Here is a 17,217-nt window from a genome sequence, read left to right as displayed (position 1 = left end):
GAAACATATTAAGAATAGTGTTGATCTAAGTGGATTTACACATGTTGAGTTTGATACACTTGGGAAGATATAAAAGAATAAAGTAGCAGAATCTATATATGCCATGATGACAATTTTTAAGAAGACTCCAATTGAGATTGCCAACTCTTTACCCAAGAGTCTACAAGACATAGTTGAGTAAAGGTGGCAAATAGTCTCACAACTGAAAGAAATATTAGAGAGACTACACTTGTAAGAGTGATGCTAGACCTAGAAAAATCTAAAATGACAAAGGAAATTAAAAAGTATAAGGGAACATTTGCTACAAAGCACTAAGACTTTAACACCCTATAGAACAAAATTGAAGAGGTTGTTCAATAGAGCACACATGTATGGAAGGTAATCTATGGGCTGGCAACTCAAAAGGATATTAAGCAAGCACCTAAGGGAGTAGGTGAAGATAAAGCATAGGAAGAGGTAGTTGAAGTAAGAAATGATGAATTTGTAATGGAAGTACATGGGGAAGGCACTATAGAAGCAATAATTGAGACATAGCAACAACTAGACTAGAATGTACCAAAAGTACACATGCCTAGTGCCAATCCTTAAGCAGATATAGTAAAAGTTAACCATGTGTCCAACACCACCATTCAGAACTTCAATCCCCTAATATAGTAGGATATGTAGAAGATATTTACTGATTCCACCACCGAGGCACAATTATGTAGTCATCCTACATTGGTGAGTGCAAATGAGATTGAGAAGGAAAAATTAGCATCTGTAGGGGAGAAAACACAAGCATTATCCATTTCCCCCACTCAATGTAAAAAGGTGCAACCTATAATGTCTATTTTAGTATACCACAAGAAGGACACTATGCTTTCACATATCAGCACCAAGGTATCAACAATTACAATAATTGAGATAGAAGGGAAACAAGTCCAAACAAGCCAGGCAACTAGTCCTGCACCTACACCACAAGCACAAGGTGGAGCAGAAATGAAAAAGAAGTAGAAGGATATGATTGAAGATTTAGTCTTGATTATGAAGCTAGAGGAAGTAATAGCAATATAGACACTTGTTACTTTACCAGACACTGCTACTCCTACTCCTATCACATCTAAGGTTGATGAGGTGACAACCTATATCAACTTAGATGAGGTGATTGAGTTACCAAATTATGATCTTGCAATAATCATAATAGAGAAAATGAGCATATTGCAGGATGCTCTGGCAAGGAAGAAACACCAAGAATTGCTTAGAAGGGCAGGTAGAAACAAGCATTTCATGACATCAAGGACATATTTATTGATGCATTTAGCCTCCCTGCACTTGATGAAGCTAAGCCAACCATTGAGCAGTTGGAAAATATTGTAAAGAAGATCAATGTTGAATACCTAGATACCAATGTCAAATTATTATAATGGTCTAAGAAGAAATTTCAAACAAAGGTGAATGAAAAAATATCTAGTGGCATTGCACTAGACTAGGTTGAATTAGGAACCAAGATTAAGGGTGTAAAGAAAATGCTGGAACACATTTTTTTCTCTTTGTACCAAGTTGTGTGATGTTCCCCTTTTCAGACAAGAAGTGCAGAGACATATTGACCATTTGGAGGGAGATCTAAAGAAAACATGTAACATTCTACAACAATCTCTTAGTCAAGGTTAGTCTCATTTTAGAAATATATTATCTGCACAAGGTCAATTAACAACATTGCAAGCTCAAGATGCAAATATTAGGGCTACACTGATCAACATCCAATCCATGTTAACCCCTCACATGGAGGTGTTGCATAAGGAACTAGACTATGCAGAGACATTTTTGAAGAAAGATTCCCATCTTTCTACACATGAAGGATTAGTCATCCTTGCTGTTGAGTTAAAAATATAGGTTAAATCTTTGGAGGTAGCATGTGACAATTGGGATGTATCACTAAGAATAATGATGGAGGTCCATAAATCTTTCTTGGAAAAACACAAATTTCATGTGAACCCTTGAAATAAGTGTCAAAAAGGGGAGAATGAATGAAGGGGGAGAGAATGAAGAAAGGGGGAGACTGCATGAAATGAGAGATAAGTTTTGGGGGAGACCAAATAGAAATAGAGCTAGCACAATAGATCTACTTAGCAAGAGTATTTAGTTTCAAAATCAGAATAGAATAATCAATTTAGAGGGAGTTATAGAATTTTGAGGTATGGCTAATGAGTCATAAGTTTTACAAAAAAATTAAGTTTTTGAAAATTCGTATGCATACTAAATGGATATTATCTTAGTTATACTTGAGAGCTAAGGATATTCATGCATGACTAAGTATTTTTTCCACTCATGTCAAAGGGGGAGATTGTTAATCTCAAATTGGTTTTGACATATGAGTGCCAATATACTTAAGTCATTTTCTTAGTTCATGCCAAACAAATAATGTATGTGAAGCATAATTTTCCAGATAGTATATGCCGAGTGAGAGATATATAGTATGTTTCAAGTAGTTAGTAAGTGTTGAGTAGATAGTGGATGTAAATTCATTTAGATGTCAAGTGATTAGTGGATGCTGAGTCATTCAAAGGTTGAGTTACAACATTGAAGAGATAGTGGATGCCGAGCATCAAACACTTCAAGTGCCGAGTAAACAGTTTTGGACATAATTGCTTGTAATGGCACAAAATTCTATGTAAACCATTTTGGAGCTGACTTAAGGATTTTTTTGTGACTCTAGATGATAAGGAAAGATCTTTATTGAGGATTCCTATGCAATACATGCAACCAATCAATTGAAGGGATTCTTTAAGTGACAAAATGGGTGAATTAGAATTGTTTATTCATACCTAACCCTAAGTCACATGTTGTGGTGTCCAGAATACACAATCCATTCCTCACTAGGAATGGGCACCCCCTACTTTTTTTGACTCCCAGACTCACAATTTGAGAGTTAGGAGAAGAATTTTGGTTTAAAAGTTGAGTCCAAAAATCACAAAAAATCAAAAAATTGAAAAACACAATTAAAAAAAAAACAAAAAAAGAATTAAAAAATTAAAAATTTTGCGCCGCGCGCCTCTCATGGAGGAACCGTGCAAGCATCTCATGGAGTTGCATACATGCGCGCCTCTCATGGAGGTGTCGCATGACGCACCCTCCTGAAGGTGCTGCGCGGCGTGCCCTCCTCAAGGCGCCGCGCGTGTGCGCCTCTCGTGGAGGCATCGCATGACACACCCACTTGGAGGGGCCACGCTGTGTACCCTCTTGGAGGCATTGTGCGCACCTCTGATGGAGGTGCGTGCGCACGTGCGTCCTCCATGGAGGCGTCGCACGTGCCTCTCATGGAGGTGTGCGCACACGTGTCCTCCATGGAGGTACCGCACATGCACCTCTCATGGAGGTGCGTGTGCACATCCTCCATGGAGGCACTGTGCATGTGCCTCTTGTAGAGGTGTGCGCGCGCACGTCCTCTATGGAGGCATTATGCGTGCCTCTCATGGAGGCTCCGCTTGTGCACCCTCCATCATGGTGTGCATGTCTAGATAAATGAGAGGGGTTTAAAATATATCATTTAAGTATAAGTTGATGTATAAATTTAATTCCTTACTTAAGATATATTTTAATATATACGATGAATCTTTTGAGATAGGTTTCAAACCTCCCTAAGATAAGGTAAACATTCTAGGAAATTTCAGGGCTTCAAAAATCTAGACTTAGCCAAATTTTAGGGCTTCAAGAATCCAGACTTAGCCAAATTTTAGGGCTTCAGGATTTCAGACTTAGCCAAATTTCAGGATTCACCTCCAGTTTTGTTTGAGTAACTAGTGTGTCTTTACTATGCATTGCTAACTCTACAGACTAATGTTTGCTTCTTTTGTAGCTAAAAATGGCATCCTCAACTTGACGAGGTCATAACTTTTGACTCAGGCCTCAAAATTCAGAACCGCTTACACTGTTAGAAATAAGAACTAAAGATCTAATTTTAGTCCCTAAAATAGTGAGCCTTTGACTATTTAGTTTTAAGGATTGACGAAGGTTTCGACTTGAAATTTTGAGCAGAAAACCTCCTAAAAGGTCATTTAAAAATGCCTAGAAAAAATTTTCTAAAAAAATATGAAAAAGTTGCAAACATTTGATCATCTTGGATAATCTGGATTACTTGGTTTCTTGCCAGGAAGGATTGGATAGGTGGAGAGAAGATAAAGGTCAAAGATACAAAGGTTAGACACATAAAGCAAATCAGGTTCCTCATCCTATGCTGCTATTGGGGACAAGATTCGATGCAGGTGCCTTGAGATTTTTGATTGAAGAAGAGAAGAGAGTGCAAGTTTATGAAAGTAATTGGCTATAAAGAGGGTGTAAATCATCAGAAAGGGGCATGGAGTGTATAAAAAAAGTGATCTAAAACCTCATTTGATCAAAACCTAGAAATCATTTTCAAAATTGAGAACTTTGATTTTTTGGCAAATTGAGCTCCACAGCTTCGCATTTTCATGTAGCTCTGCAATTCAGAGGTGCACTGACAGTTAACTGACAGTTCCAAAAATAGCACTTTCCATGCATCGAGAACACATTCTGATGGGAATTTAACTCCGACACATGCTTAGTGAAGGGCCAACTTCTATTTTTGGTGTCTCCATGCACTTCTACTTCAACTGATGGCTTCCTCCTACTTTCTCTCTCATGTTTTTTCTATTTTCGACATGTAAAGGGCTCATGCATCCAATTAATGAATAAAATATGGATGTAGTCCCTCTAAGCACCAGTTAGATTGTCAATTTGTATATATTTAGTTTGTTTAAATGTTTTAAAGCATTTTATTGCATCAAGATATCTCTCACTCTCAACACAAATTGAGGAGACGATTTCTTATAAATACCCTATTGTAAAATGTAACAAGGGTTGCCATTATTATGCAATAAAATTATGCTTTTGGTGCTAGCATTCAGAGTGTAGTTATTCTTGCCTGAATGTGTCATTGTTTTATGGATTTTATTCATGAGATTGTGATTGAGCCAAAGGTTTATTGCGTTGTTACTCGTTGTGCGATCTTTTAGTTCTAGTGTTTGTTATAGATATATGAATTTCGTTGACATAACGAGATTGAGAAGAGATCACCCGATTGTGTCTACATAGCCTTTTGTCTTTCATGAGCACACTTTTCGTGGCCTTGCAATTTGATGAAGAGTGAAACATCATTTGATTTGTTAAAGATTCTCATCGACGATTGCATCAGTGGATTCTAGGAAGCGCTACTCCTATTTTCATTGGTTTCCTACCGATTTCTTCGAAAGTTTAACTCGTAGCGTGTTTAGTTCTATAGTTTATGTCCATTTAGGAATTTCAATTTCAAGTTATTTGATTTCATGTTATTTTCTTTCAGTTTCGTTATTTTCTTTGCTAACCCCCTGTTAGAATAGGACCTCATAGTAGCTGCATTGTTAGAGTTGCATTCATTGAAAAAATAGAATATACAAAAATATTGTTTTTTTGGTGTGATATTTTGAGACAAAGAATAGATTTTACTTCAATTCCAAGATAAAAGGGTTTTTAGGACCAACAAAGGCCTCCTTGTGAACACTCACATTTATCTTCTACTAAGTGGATTTTGGTACATCACAAGACAAACACTGAACCTTGGGGTGGATCCTTAAAAAGATTTTCTTTTCAAGAGAGAAATTCCACTATGGATTCCTGTTGATGACCTCGTGCAAAATGAATGCCCAACATCACCTAGGTCTTCTTAAAGAGGACAATACCCCAAACATTATATGTGTGTGGAAGGGGAAAAGAGAGAAGTTTGCATATGCAAACAAAGTATTCATGGTGGCTAAGAAGTTGTGAATTGAGATACATTGAAGAATCAGTTAGAGGAGAACAGAAGAAAGGAGTTAGAGGATAGAAGTGATACATCTAATCAATGAGGATCAAGTACACATCAAGAAAGAGGTGATCTATTATCTAACAGTAAAGTTCTAACCGAAGGATCATTACTAATACATTCCAGTAGGTGAATTGGTTAAATCTCTTATCAAAGTAGTCATAATAGGTTGTTGTAAATCCTTTAATAGGATGCTTCTTCATTGTAAGTTAAAATCCTTTAATCAGACACACTTCTAATAGGGTGTTGAAATCCTTTAACAATGTAAGATCTAACAATCTTGTAAGCCTTTAATAGGGCATACCTTTCACATGGTAGATCATAGTTTATGATCAAACATTGTAGCCTTCATTGGATACACTTTATTACTGCAGTAGCAAAGATTTGTGGGTGTCATCCCCACCCCAATTTTACCTTCTCATTGGAGGGTTTTTGGGTTACCAAATATTTTGTGTCATATATGTGTTAAATTTTATTTGCTTTCATACTATGGATGAATATGTTTAGCTAGCTATTTCAGTTTACATGGAAATTGTAAGATGGATGTGTGGTGAATGAATTTAAGGTTAAATTTTTAAGACTGATTCATCCCCATTCTCAGAGTTTACTTTCTCTATTAAACACACACACACACACACACACACACATACTAGCATATTCATATTTTGTTTATCTTTAAATATATATAAACATAGTTATATAATTATATATGTAATATGTATCTAGATAGACATAAAAATATGTTTATATCATTTATCTACATATTCGCTATCTCTGTCCTTACTCCTATTATTCCTCCCTCTCCCTCTCTCTCTCTCTCTATATATATATATATATATCTCCATCCTATCCCCTCTCTTTTCATATCTCTTTCTCTCCAAGAATAGTGCTTTGTGATTTTCAACTCCATGAAATCATGTTTCTGTCATAAAAATAGAATATATCAGACTAGAAAATGAAGAATGTGGGTCTGTCTCTATAGTCACATTCCTATTTACGTAATTTTTGTGTATTCACATAGTGAGATTGCACTCAGTGCAAACACACTATGTGAATACACATTTTTCTCCCTTCCTCTCCATCCTATCCCCTATCCCCTATAGGTTTTCCTACCCCCTTCTCTCTCTCTCTCTCTCTCTCTCTCTCTCTCTCTCTCTCTCTCTCTCTCTCTCTCTCTCTCTCTCTCTCTCTCTCTCCATCCTATTTGAGGCTCTCTCTCTTCCTATCCCTTACTCTCTTTCTCTCTCTGTCTCTGTCTCTGTCTCTCTCTCTCTCTCTCTCTCCATCCTATTTGAGGCTCTCTCTCTTCCTATCCCTTACTCTCTTTCTCTCCATCATATCCCCAAGAAAGCTTCCTACCCCTTTCTATGCATCTTATTCCCCCCTCTACTCTCTTTCTCTCCATCATATCCCCTATTATAAATGCTTTGAATAACTAATAGGGTGGTGAATAAGTTACTCAAGGTCAATATGTACCACCTGAAAAATTAAACAATAAACACTTCACTATTTTGCTTATCTTGTTGTTACTCGATCTATACTATAAAATTGTCATAAACATAACTTGTATTGCGTAATGAAAATATTATCGAATGTAAACAAACATAAAGAATTCATCACAGTTTTGACACTAGGATTTTATGTGGGGACCCAATTTGGGAAAAACTACAAACAACATGTCACTCTTTTCCACTCTTTCGAAGCAAGATCTGTTTGGAGCCAACCCTATTAAAGGTTACAAAACACACTATTAAATGTGACCTAGTCAGAGAATTTATTCACCCTATTAGGAGTGGCTTTATAAGAGGAGTAAATGATCATTCCATTTAGAATGTTACCTAGTTAAAGGATTTACACAAAATATTAAGTCTTCAAATGACTGTTAGGTCAACCTCTATTAAAAGAATTTCAATACAAACTATTTATAATGACTAGAATGAAAATAGTAGGTTTTGATCTATGTGATTACAACTCACTTTTTTAGGTTCATATCTCTATTTGGTCCTTATGTTGGTTTACTGATAAGCCTTCCATTGACATCTTTGATCTTGATTTTCTTATACACCCTTTAAGCAATCAGTCCACTCTTCTCATCAACACTTAATCCTTTTTCTCTAATGTACTTATCAATAACAACATCATATCTGCAAGCCTTCTCTATTGGCCTCATATCCACTAACACTCTTGTGCATTTATGATCAACCTTTCTCTGTATGTATCTCTTCACATACAAGTTTCATACATATACACTCACACACACCAAACACACACTTGTACTCTTGTTAATCTCTATATCTCTTTAAATAGGCAGTTTGTGCTTTACCATTTTCTACATCCACCATAGATCTTAGGGTTTACAATCAGGTTCAACTTGATTCACTTTGTCTATCCATCTTCTTGATCTTCTTCTAAAAACTTCTCTAGAATTCGTCTGTTAGGTCTTTACCTAAACCTTTCCTTGAATTCAATTATCCAACTCATCAATATTATCTTCAAATTGGTTTACATCTACCAATGAATCAAATGATTTAGCTTGATCTCATGATTTCCTTGAATTCAGTCTTATACTATAACTCAGAAATCTCTAAATTCTAGCACTTGGTCATCATTGATTTACTCGGTCGCTATAAAGCTTTCTAGCTCGGCATCAACTATCTTGCTTGGTTGATGCTAATGCTCAATCAACACTAGATTTTCTCAGCACTAATTGTAGCTTAGTTGACACTATCATTACTTGGCACTAATTGTATTTTATAATTCCACTCGACTTTGATTAGCTTTCTTGAAATAAACAATTAGTTTTCTTTATCAAAGTCTATCTAATAAAATATCCATTGCAACTTCCTTTTGATAACTCAACCTTTCCTCTAGGTGCTATTGTTATGAGAAACATCTCATATCCTCTTCATCAATCAAATAGATATGATATTTAGATTAGGTAGTAAGATATATTAGCCATAGATTTTAGATCAATGACAAAATAATAATTATTCCAATTGTAAGTTCCCAACATCTCTCTCTCTCTCTCTCTCTCTCTCTCTCTCTCTCTCTCTCTCTCTCTCTCTCTCTCTCTCTCTCTCTCTCTCTCTCTCTCTCTCTCTCTCTCTCTCTCTCTCTCTCTCTCTCAGACACACACACATGACACCAACCTCTTGAAAATAAAATGTAATTATTTCTTGGTTGAAAGACTTTGTTTTCATTATGCTTTGATCCATATGGATTTGAAGTTATCATTTCTTTGTTGATTCTTTTATTACAAAATAACATCATGCCAGGTAATTGACCTTGTGTATAACAAAATATTTGCAAAATATTCTACATTAGAAGTGGACGATTGTGTTCAAATTGTTGTTGTTATCTTTAGGTAAGTTGATGTGGTGATATATCATGTGATTTCTTCCATTTATGATGCACACTTGGTAGCAGAATAGAGAAGAAGAGATGATTCATAGATTTCATTATAAGTATTAATGGTATTCCCATTAGAGGAGGAGTGGTTAGTTGTGCTCTTCCTCACACAAACTAAATGTTATTAGAGAGCATAAACAAAACAAAATGTGTGGTGATATCTCTTTCATTATAATGTTTGGTAAGAAGTGTGGAAGCTGATAGTGGTTTATATCCTTTTCATTATGGTGTTGGTGAAAAAGTGTGAAAAATAAAATAGTTTAACTATTTTTCCTCATTAGTATATATGTCTATTTTTCTAGGAAAGCTACATGCGGAAACATCTTCCTATTTCCAATTTATAGGGGAAATAAGAAAGATTTCAAAGCGACATCATCAACATTGAAAATACGATGGACACAAGATAACACATGAGACCAATTTTAATGTGGGTAACCGTTTCGGGAAAAAACCTAGCACCCAAAAACCCTTGAGCAACTTTGTGTTACAATAAACAATTTACATGCAATAAACTCTAGTTTCTAGCACAGGTTTGTAGGCTCAGATTTCCTTTACAATCAACCTAACTTTCACACTTTCAGCCTATTCCATTCCTAATGAATTTTGCAGACATTTATACACTCTATAATTCTTTACAGAATCTAGTACATTAACTATCACATAAAAATTCAGTTATTGGAAGCCTTGGAACTCATCCATCCAAAGCTCAATCATCTATCCGATGGTCACTCCTTCAAGTATTTGTTGCCTCTGGTCATTTAGAGGCCTCCAATCATGTAGGTGGCTCTAACAACATGGACACCTTCAACAACGTAGACAACTCTAGTGATGTAGACAACTTTGACAACGCGGATGGCTTTGGTGATGTGGATGCCTTTAGCAATGCAGGTGACTTCGATGACGCAAATGGCTCTGATGATGTAGACAACTCCATGGACATGGCTACCTTTGGCAACACAAATTCCTCTTATTACTCCATATGCCTCAAAGACATTCCCTTCACCATAGGAATCTTTATTTGCCTCATGAATCTTTCTTCACCTCAGGACATTTCCTTCACCTTGAGAATCTTAATTCACCATGGAAATATTTATTTTCCATACAACCATTCCCTTTTCCTTGGCCTACTGACTTCACCATACCACTTCAACCTTGTACTATCTTCACCATTGGGTAACTCATTGTAGTGTCTCAGTGTACAGTGGACACACCATACAATGATCTCTCTGTATGGTGAGCACCGTACATGCTTCAACAAACCAACAATCTCCCACTTGACAAAGTACATACTCATATCCATAGAGTTACTTAACAAGGCCATGAACCATTCAAACTTAATTGTTATCAGTTTGATACCTCCAAGGAATACAACATGAATTCAAAATCAACAACATATTATACTTGTTACTAGAGTCTCAAGCCTCAAAGCCAATCTGCCACATATACACTAAGAAGCTTCCATTCAAAAATTAATGTCAGTCTGATATGAATCCATTAAACAACATCACCACAGTCTCTAAGTATTCACAAGTACTTTGAATTGATCAATCCATGCTAGCTCCAAACGCAACATTACAATATCATGAAGTATTTGACAAATGATCAATGTACTCAAAACAATGAAACTAAACCAATATCAACATGTCCAAGGTCTAACCATGGTCTTAGGAACATAATCATGACAACATGATCTAAACATTCTCAACTAGAGAGATAACATAAACTACACCTTTATCAAAGACTTTATTGAGCCCTCAAGATGTCAACATCTTCAGTGATATGAAGATTAACATCTCCATATAGTACTTCCAAAAATGTGAAAAGATCCTTTTGCTACATTAGAATCTTGGGCCTTCAACATCTGCAATACTAATGAAGATCAGTTGTACTAGATGTCATTGCCAACAACTCCCACTAAACTGTGGTGTCAAGTTACACATGGCATCTACATCACTATCAACGACTCCCATTGAATAGTGGTGTTGAGTCACACATGAAATCATGATGAACATCTTCCACACAAAGATTGAATTGCTCTAACCAGTCATTAGCAGATGACTGATTAGCCAAAGCAATAATGATGAAAAATTTATCACCACTTTGAGAAGAATTAAAATTGGAAGAACTTTTCATTTTCTTCTTCTCTTTACAATCCTTTTGGATATGGCCAGTTAGGTCACAATTCCAACACTTCACTTTAGACTTCTTTCCAGAACATTTAGGCTCCATGTCCTTCTTTCTTTCTTTCTCTCGAACGCTAAGAGCTTCTTTAGCCATCTCAGAAGATTTCCTCCATTTCTCCTCTGATAGAAGTGCAACAACTACTTCATCCATTTTGAACTAGGTGGTAGTACCTCCAATGGTCATCACAAGATTATCCCATGAATCATGCAATGAGCACAATAGTAACATGCAACACTCTTCTTCACTAACAGACACACCAACATATGTCAATTGTGTAGTCACCATATAGAACATGTTTAAATGATCTACCACCATGATTCCTCCATCCATCTTCAAAGAGTACAACTTCTTTCTTAGGAAGAATTTGTTTACCAAGGATTTTCCTTGATAAATATCTCCCAACTTCTTCCACAAAGAATGTCCAATTTTCTTCTCATGAACATTCAATAGAATAGAATCCACAAGACATAGCCTTATCAATCCTTTGGCCTTTCAATCTTCTAAAACCCAATATTCTTGCTTCATGCCCAAAGGCTTGTTACTAGACACAACAACCCACAGATCACGATCAACCAATATATCTTCAACTTTAAGTTTCCACAACTCAAAGTTTGTGATATTAAAATTTTCAATCTCTACTCTCCATGTACCCACCATCTCAATTCTAGGTAAACACTTTGCAAACTCCCACTAGAGCCAAATTGACACTGAAAACAACCCTACACAACAAGGGTAACCTAGGCTCTTATACCACTTGATAGGAAAGCTACGTGCATAAATGCCTTCTTAATGCTAGTTTATAGGGGAAATAAGAAGGATTTCAAAGCCACTTCATCAACATTGAGATGTTGTAGAGGAAAAGCAAGAACACTCAAAATATGATGGACACAAGATAAACACAAGAGAGCAATTTTAACGTGGGAAACCCTTTTGGAAGAAAACCCACCACCCAAAAACCTTTGAGCAACTTTGTATTATAGTAAAAAATTTACATACAATTAACTCTAGTTTCTAGCACAGGTTCACAAGCTTAGATTGCATTTATAATCAACCTAAATTTTGCACTTTTTTCCTTTTCCATTCGTAACAAATCTCATAGACATTTATACTCTCTAAAATTTCTTATGGAATCTAGTGCATTAACTGTCACAGAATAATTGTATAATTGGTAGCCTTGGAACTCATCCATTCAATAGTCAATCATCTATCTGATTGTCACTCCACTCCTTCAAGTATTATATGTTTTTAATCACTTGGACACCTCCAGTCATGTGGACGACTTTGGCAACACTGACACCTTCCGTGATGCGAATGGCTCTGGCGATGTGGACGCCTTTTGTGACATAGATGGCTCTAGTGATGTGGATGCCTCTAATCACTCTATATGCCTCAAAGACATTCCCTTCACCTCGAGAATCTTTATTTGCCATGGGAATCTTTCTTCACCTCGGGACATTTTGTTCGCCTCATGAATCTTAATTTGCCAGAAGAATCTTAATTCACCGAAGTAATATTTCTTCGCCATGGAACCATTCCCTTTGCCTTGGCGTACTGACTTCATTGTACTGCTTTAGACTTGTATTGTCTTCACCATTGCGTGACTCACTATGGTGTCTCAGTGTACAATGGACACATTGTATAGTGATCTCTCTACATGGTGAGCACCATACGTGCTTTGACAAACCAACATATTTAAGATTATCTTTTATTATAATTCACCAATGAATTTGTGGATGATATATGTATGATATGGGAGTAGAAAAGAAGGGATGATTCATCCTTCCCATTTGAGGAGTAATTATTAATTTTCTTTCTTACACCAAACAAAAATATTGGTGAGGGGGCAAAATATATTAGTGATATATCATATTTTTCATGTTGGCTAATAAGTGTGATTGAGAGTGAGGGGGTGATAAATCAAGATATAGAGTGATGGAGCAATAACAAGATAGAGATAGGCGAGACGGGCAAAGAAATAAAATGATGTACAAACTTAAAGGTATTGCACTATAAAATGTAAGCAAAAGCAAAATCTTGATTAGTTGACTGCCATATCTATTGGACGTACCTATTGCACACAGATTACTAGTTTTATAAATTAACTATCTTTTATCTATTTCCTTGTAATATTTACTCTTATTCCAATAACAAAAAGATTGAGCATTTAAATAAATACAAAAACTAATCACCACACAACATATGACAAGACATAATAAACATTATTAACATTAACCACTAGTGTTCCTTCACTTTTAAGAGTTTCCTGTGCACTTTGTCATGCCAGAAACACTCAGAGATCAATAAAACGAGGCTACTTCAACTGTAATGCAAGAGGAAGGACAACTCAGGTCATATAGTTTGATTTTGACAGAGTACTTTTTCAATATCATCAGATTTCCACAATCTATTAGAATTCTTTGTTGTATTTCTGATTTAAATTGTGCATGATTTTTTGGCATTAACGTTTAAAATCACACTTTGTAATCCATCATCAGAATGAGAAATCGCACTCTGTAATCCATCATCAGAATGAGAGTGCAGTATAGAAAAAGTACTTTTCGTTATTATCTTATCTGCATTTTGCGAATGGAAGAAAGAAATCAACAGATATTTATAAAGCGATTAAGGAATTTTCCATTGTTATGAGGCCAATCATGTAATGGCAGGTTTGATCTTTCCTTCTCATTTTCAAACCGTGGGTTTAGAATTTTGTCAGCTCTGAAGAGAAGTCGTAAGCCCACGGCTTGAAAATGTGCTAATCAAGTTATTCATTCAATCTAAAAGCTAATCCCCATGTAGTAACATCTGACAAGTCGTAATATACATTATCTTTTTTTAAAGTCACCCTCCAATATTCTTTTGCTTTTTTGATGTCCCTTTATATATGACAGGCAAAAAATAAGTGGTGATCAATAAAAATAGGTTACGTGGAAAGCTGAAACGACGTCTAAGGAGTCTGGTTTTGACAGTGCTTTTTTCAATTTGAAGTCTGATTTTGACAGAGACGACTAACGACAAAACAACACTCTTCTTGAGGCCAAGCGCACAGGTTGTCCTCTATTGGAGCAGTTTCAAACCGTGGGTTTAGGATTTTCTCATCTCTAATAAATAGTTCTTCTGCATCTCTGTTTGGATTCAATTTCTTTGGTTGCATCTGTCACACTGATTTCTGCTTAATACCAAAACGTTTTCTAGCCTATTCTTGGTTCTATTGTTCGCGTAGAATTAAAAGAAATTATTCAGCCAATCTTCATCAATTAGTTTCTGTTGAGCTGAACCTCTCTAGAGATTACAAAGACTCTAAGATTATTCAGATTGGTCAGACTTTTTATCCTCTTGATACTTTTGTAACATCAATCACCTTGATAATTATTACTGTTTCGACATTGACAACAATATTCCATTGTCCAGCCTAATACTTGGACCCCACAACCTACCAATAAAAATTTCCCTATCAATCTTGATCTAAGTGAGAACATTGTCTAATTATCTTTATAAGATAGTTTGTTGCCGGACACAAGATAATCGGCAGGAAATAGCAAAGTGAGTATCAGTAGAAGAAAGTGAGGATGGAGAGTGTGTGCGTAACAGGGGCTGGAGGTTTCATTGCCTCTTGGCTTGTCAAGATGCTCTTGAACAGAGGTTACACTGTTAGAGGAACACTCCGTGACCCTGGTCAGTATTTATTTTCACCCACATTGTACAAACTTATAAGCTATATCAGATTCTTATGAATTGGGAATACATTTCAAATTATGTGCAGATGATAGAAAGTATAAGCATCTGAAAGAGTTGGAAGGAGCAGAAGAGAGGCTTGAGCTTGTGAAGGCCGATATTCTGGACTATGACAGCTTGGTGATAGCCATGAGAGGGTGCAAAGGAGTCTTTCACACGGCTTGCCCTATTGTGAAAGATCGGGTATGCACGCTTATTCAATTGATAAATGTATTAAATGTTCTGATTAGATAAAGTGGGATAGAACCTGTAGAACAAATGTATTAAATGTTGTTAAGAAGAGAACTAATGGTTTGACAGTGACACTTTTACAGGAACAAGTGGTGGAGGGCGCTGTGAATGGAACCCTCAATGTATTGAAGGCCTGCAAAGAAGTGGGAGTGAAGCGTGTTATACTTACATCCACCATCGGTGCCATTTACCTCAACCCCAACAGAAATCCGAAAGACATAGTCGATGAGGACTGTTGGAGCGACCTTGATTACTGCCTTCGAACCAGGGTAACCTATTCGTTACAATAATTTTTAGATTTGATTGTATTAAGTTTTAGAATCATACTTTATGATCCATCATCATCAGAATAAAACAAGCCTAAGAATAAACTAGTTTGTAATATAGCATAGATAGATTTGTAAACTATCCAACCAACATTGTTGAATTATGTTCTCTTTCTCTTTTGGTGCTCAGAATTGGTATTGCTATGCAAAGACAGTTGCAGAGAAATCAGCGTGTGCGTATGCAGACGAGGTGGGTCTGGATTTGATAAGAATTCATCCATGTATTGTGTTGGGTCCTCTTCTGCAGCCCACTATTAATGGCAGCACTGCTCATGTTTTCAGATATTTAATTGGTGAGTTAATACCATAGTAATTCCTTTCTATCTTCTCATTCATGGAAATGAGACTAACTATTTTGTTATAATCTTTCAAAGGGTTGGCCAAGACCTATGAAAACGAAACTCAGGTTTATGTGGACGTGAGAGATGTAGCAAGAGCGCATATATTGCTCTATGAAACTCCATCTGCCTCTGGTCGATATTTGTGTGCAGAGAGAAGTCTGCACAGAGGGGAGCTTATGGATATGTTGGCACAAATGTTCCCACAATACCCACTTCCTACAAAGTATATTGAATTTTTGTTATTGCACATTTCATACTAGGGAAGACCATTTCTAACATGATTTAGGTTTTAGGTTTTAGGGATAGTTGAGTAACGCTGATCTCGATTTGCTTTATTGTAGGTGCTCGGACGTGAAAAATCCAAGGAAAGTGGCATATAGATTCAGCAATCAGAAGCTGAGGGAATTGGGGTTTTCGTTCACCCCTATAAAAGATTGTTTGGCTGAGACGGTGGAGAGTCTGAGGGAGAAGGGATTTCTTTCCAAATTATAGACCAAGAATGAGACCAGTGTTAGTTAAGCCCACTCATTCAAGGAAATCAGATCAGCTTGTTCCTCATGTGGACAATATTCTCACTTTTAAGAGTTGGATTCAACATCGCAGTTCAATATCCATGCTGTAGCATCCAAAGAGTAAAGGTTCCTCGTTAATAATTTATTTTATTGCTGTATTGACCATATTTTTATTGCATAATGATGTTAAACTCTTAATTTGTATTCAAAGTAGAATTTATAATTTTCAGTGCAGGATAAGTTCCTACATTTCTATTTTTATTTATAATAAATATTGTAAAATAAATATAGTAGTTTGTACTTATGGAATAACATATTTATATTCTAGGAAAGAGCTTAGAATACATGAGTAAATTACTAAATTGTGGGCTTTTTACTTAAAAGGTCTTGAATTCAAACTTTATAAATCGTGATTATAATTGAAAATTATAACAATCAACATTTAAATATGTTTAAAAATTACTTTTGATAATATATATTCTTTATTCTAATTAAATTATAATTCAACCCTAATTAAATTATAATTCAATAACTGTAAATGACTGGTAACTGCGATCATAATCTTAATTAAAATTTTGATATGAAAGACAAACTCACTCATTGCCCTCACATTCCATCTTAATATAAAAAACAATAGCAATCTC

General features: G+C 35.9%; 1 protein-coding gene across 1 annotated transcript; it reads left to right on the top strand.

Moving 5' to 3' along the window:
* Positions 1 to 14,487: 14,487 nt before the first annotated feature.
* LOC149569966 (cinnamoyl-CoA reductase 1-like) lies at positions 14,488 to 16,876 on the top strand. Its single transcript, XM_089817844.1, has 6 exons — positions 14,488 to 15,103; positions 15,192 to 15,346; positions 15,478 to 15,663; positions 15,851 to 16,013; positions 16,095 to 16,284; positions 16,403 to 16,876. The coding sequence occupies exons 1-6, from the start codon at positions 14,998 to 15,000 to the stop codon at positions 16,551 to 16,553; spliced, it is 951 nt and encodes a 316-aa protein (XP_089673970.1). The 5' UTR covers positions 14,488 to 14,997; the 3' UTR covers positions 16,554 to 16,876.
* Positions 16,877 to 17,217: the final 341 nt, after the last annotated feature.

Source organism: Cupressus sempervirens, chromosome 3 (assembly GCF_028749045.1).
Source record: "Cupressus sempervirens isolate cs-2001-9-10 chromosome 3, ASM2874904v1, whole genome shotgun sequence".
NCBI lineage: Eukaryota > Viridiplantae > Streptophyta > Pinopsida > Cupressales > Cupressaceae > Cupressus > Cupressus sempervirens.
The sequence above is the reverse complement of the archived record's forward strand: the minus strand, read 5'-3'. Positions and strand labels throughout refer to the sequence as shown.

What these genes read in the sequence shown, in the direction of transcription:
- LOC149569966 (XM_089817844.1), top strand. Translation starts at nt 14,998, where the DNA reads ATGGAGAGTGTGTGCGTAACAGGGGCTGGAGGTTTCATTGCCTCTTGG. An exon ending in AGGAACACTCCGTGACCCTG is followed by an intron (nt 15,104 to 15,191) that starts GTCAGTATTTAT and finishes AATTATGTGCAG; the next exon opens with ATGATAGAAAGTATAAGCAT. An exon ending in GCCCTATTGTGAAAGATCGG is followed by an intron (nt 15,347 to 15,477) that starts GTATGCACGCTT and finishes ACACTTTTACAG; the next exon opens with GAACAAGTGGTGGAGGGCGC.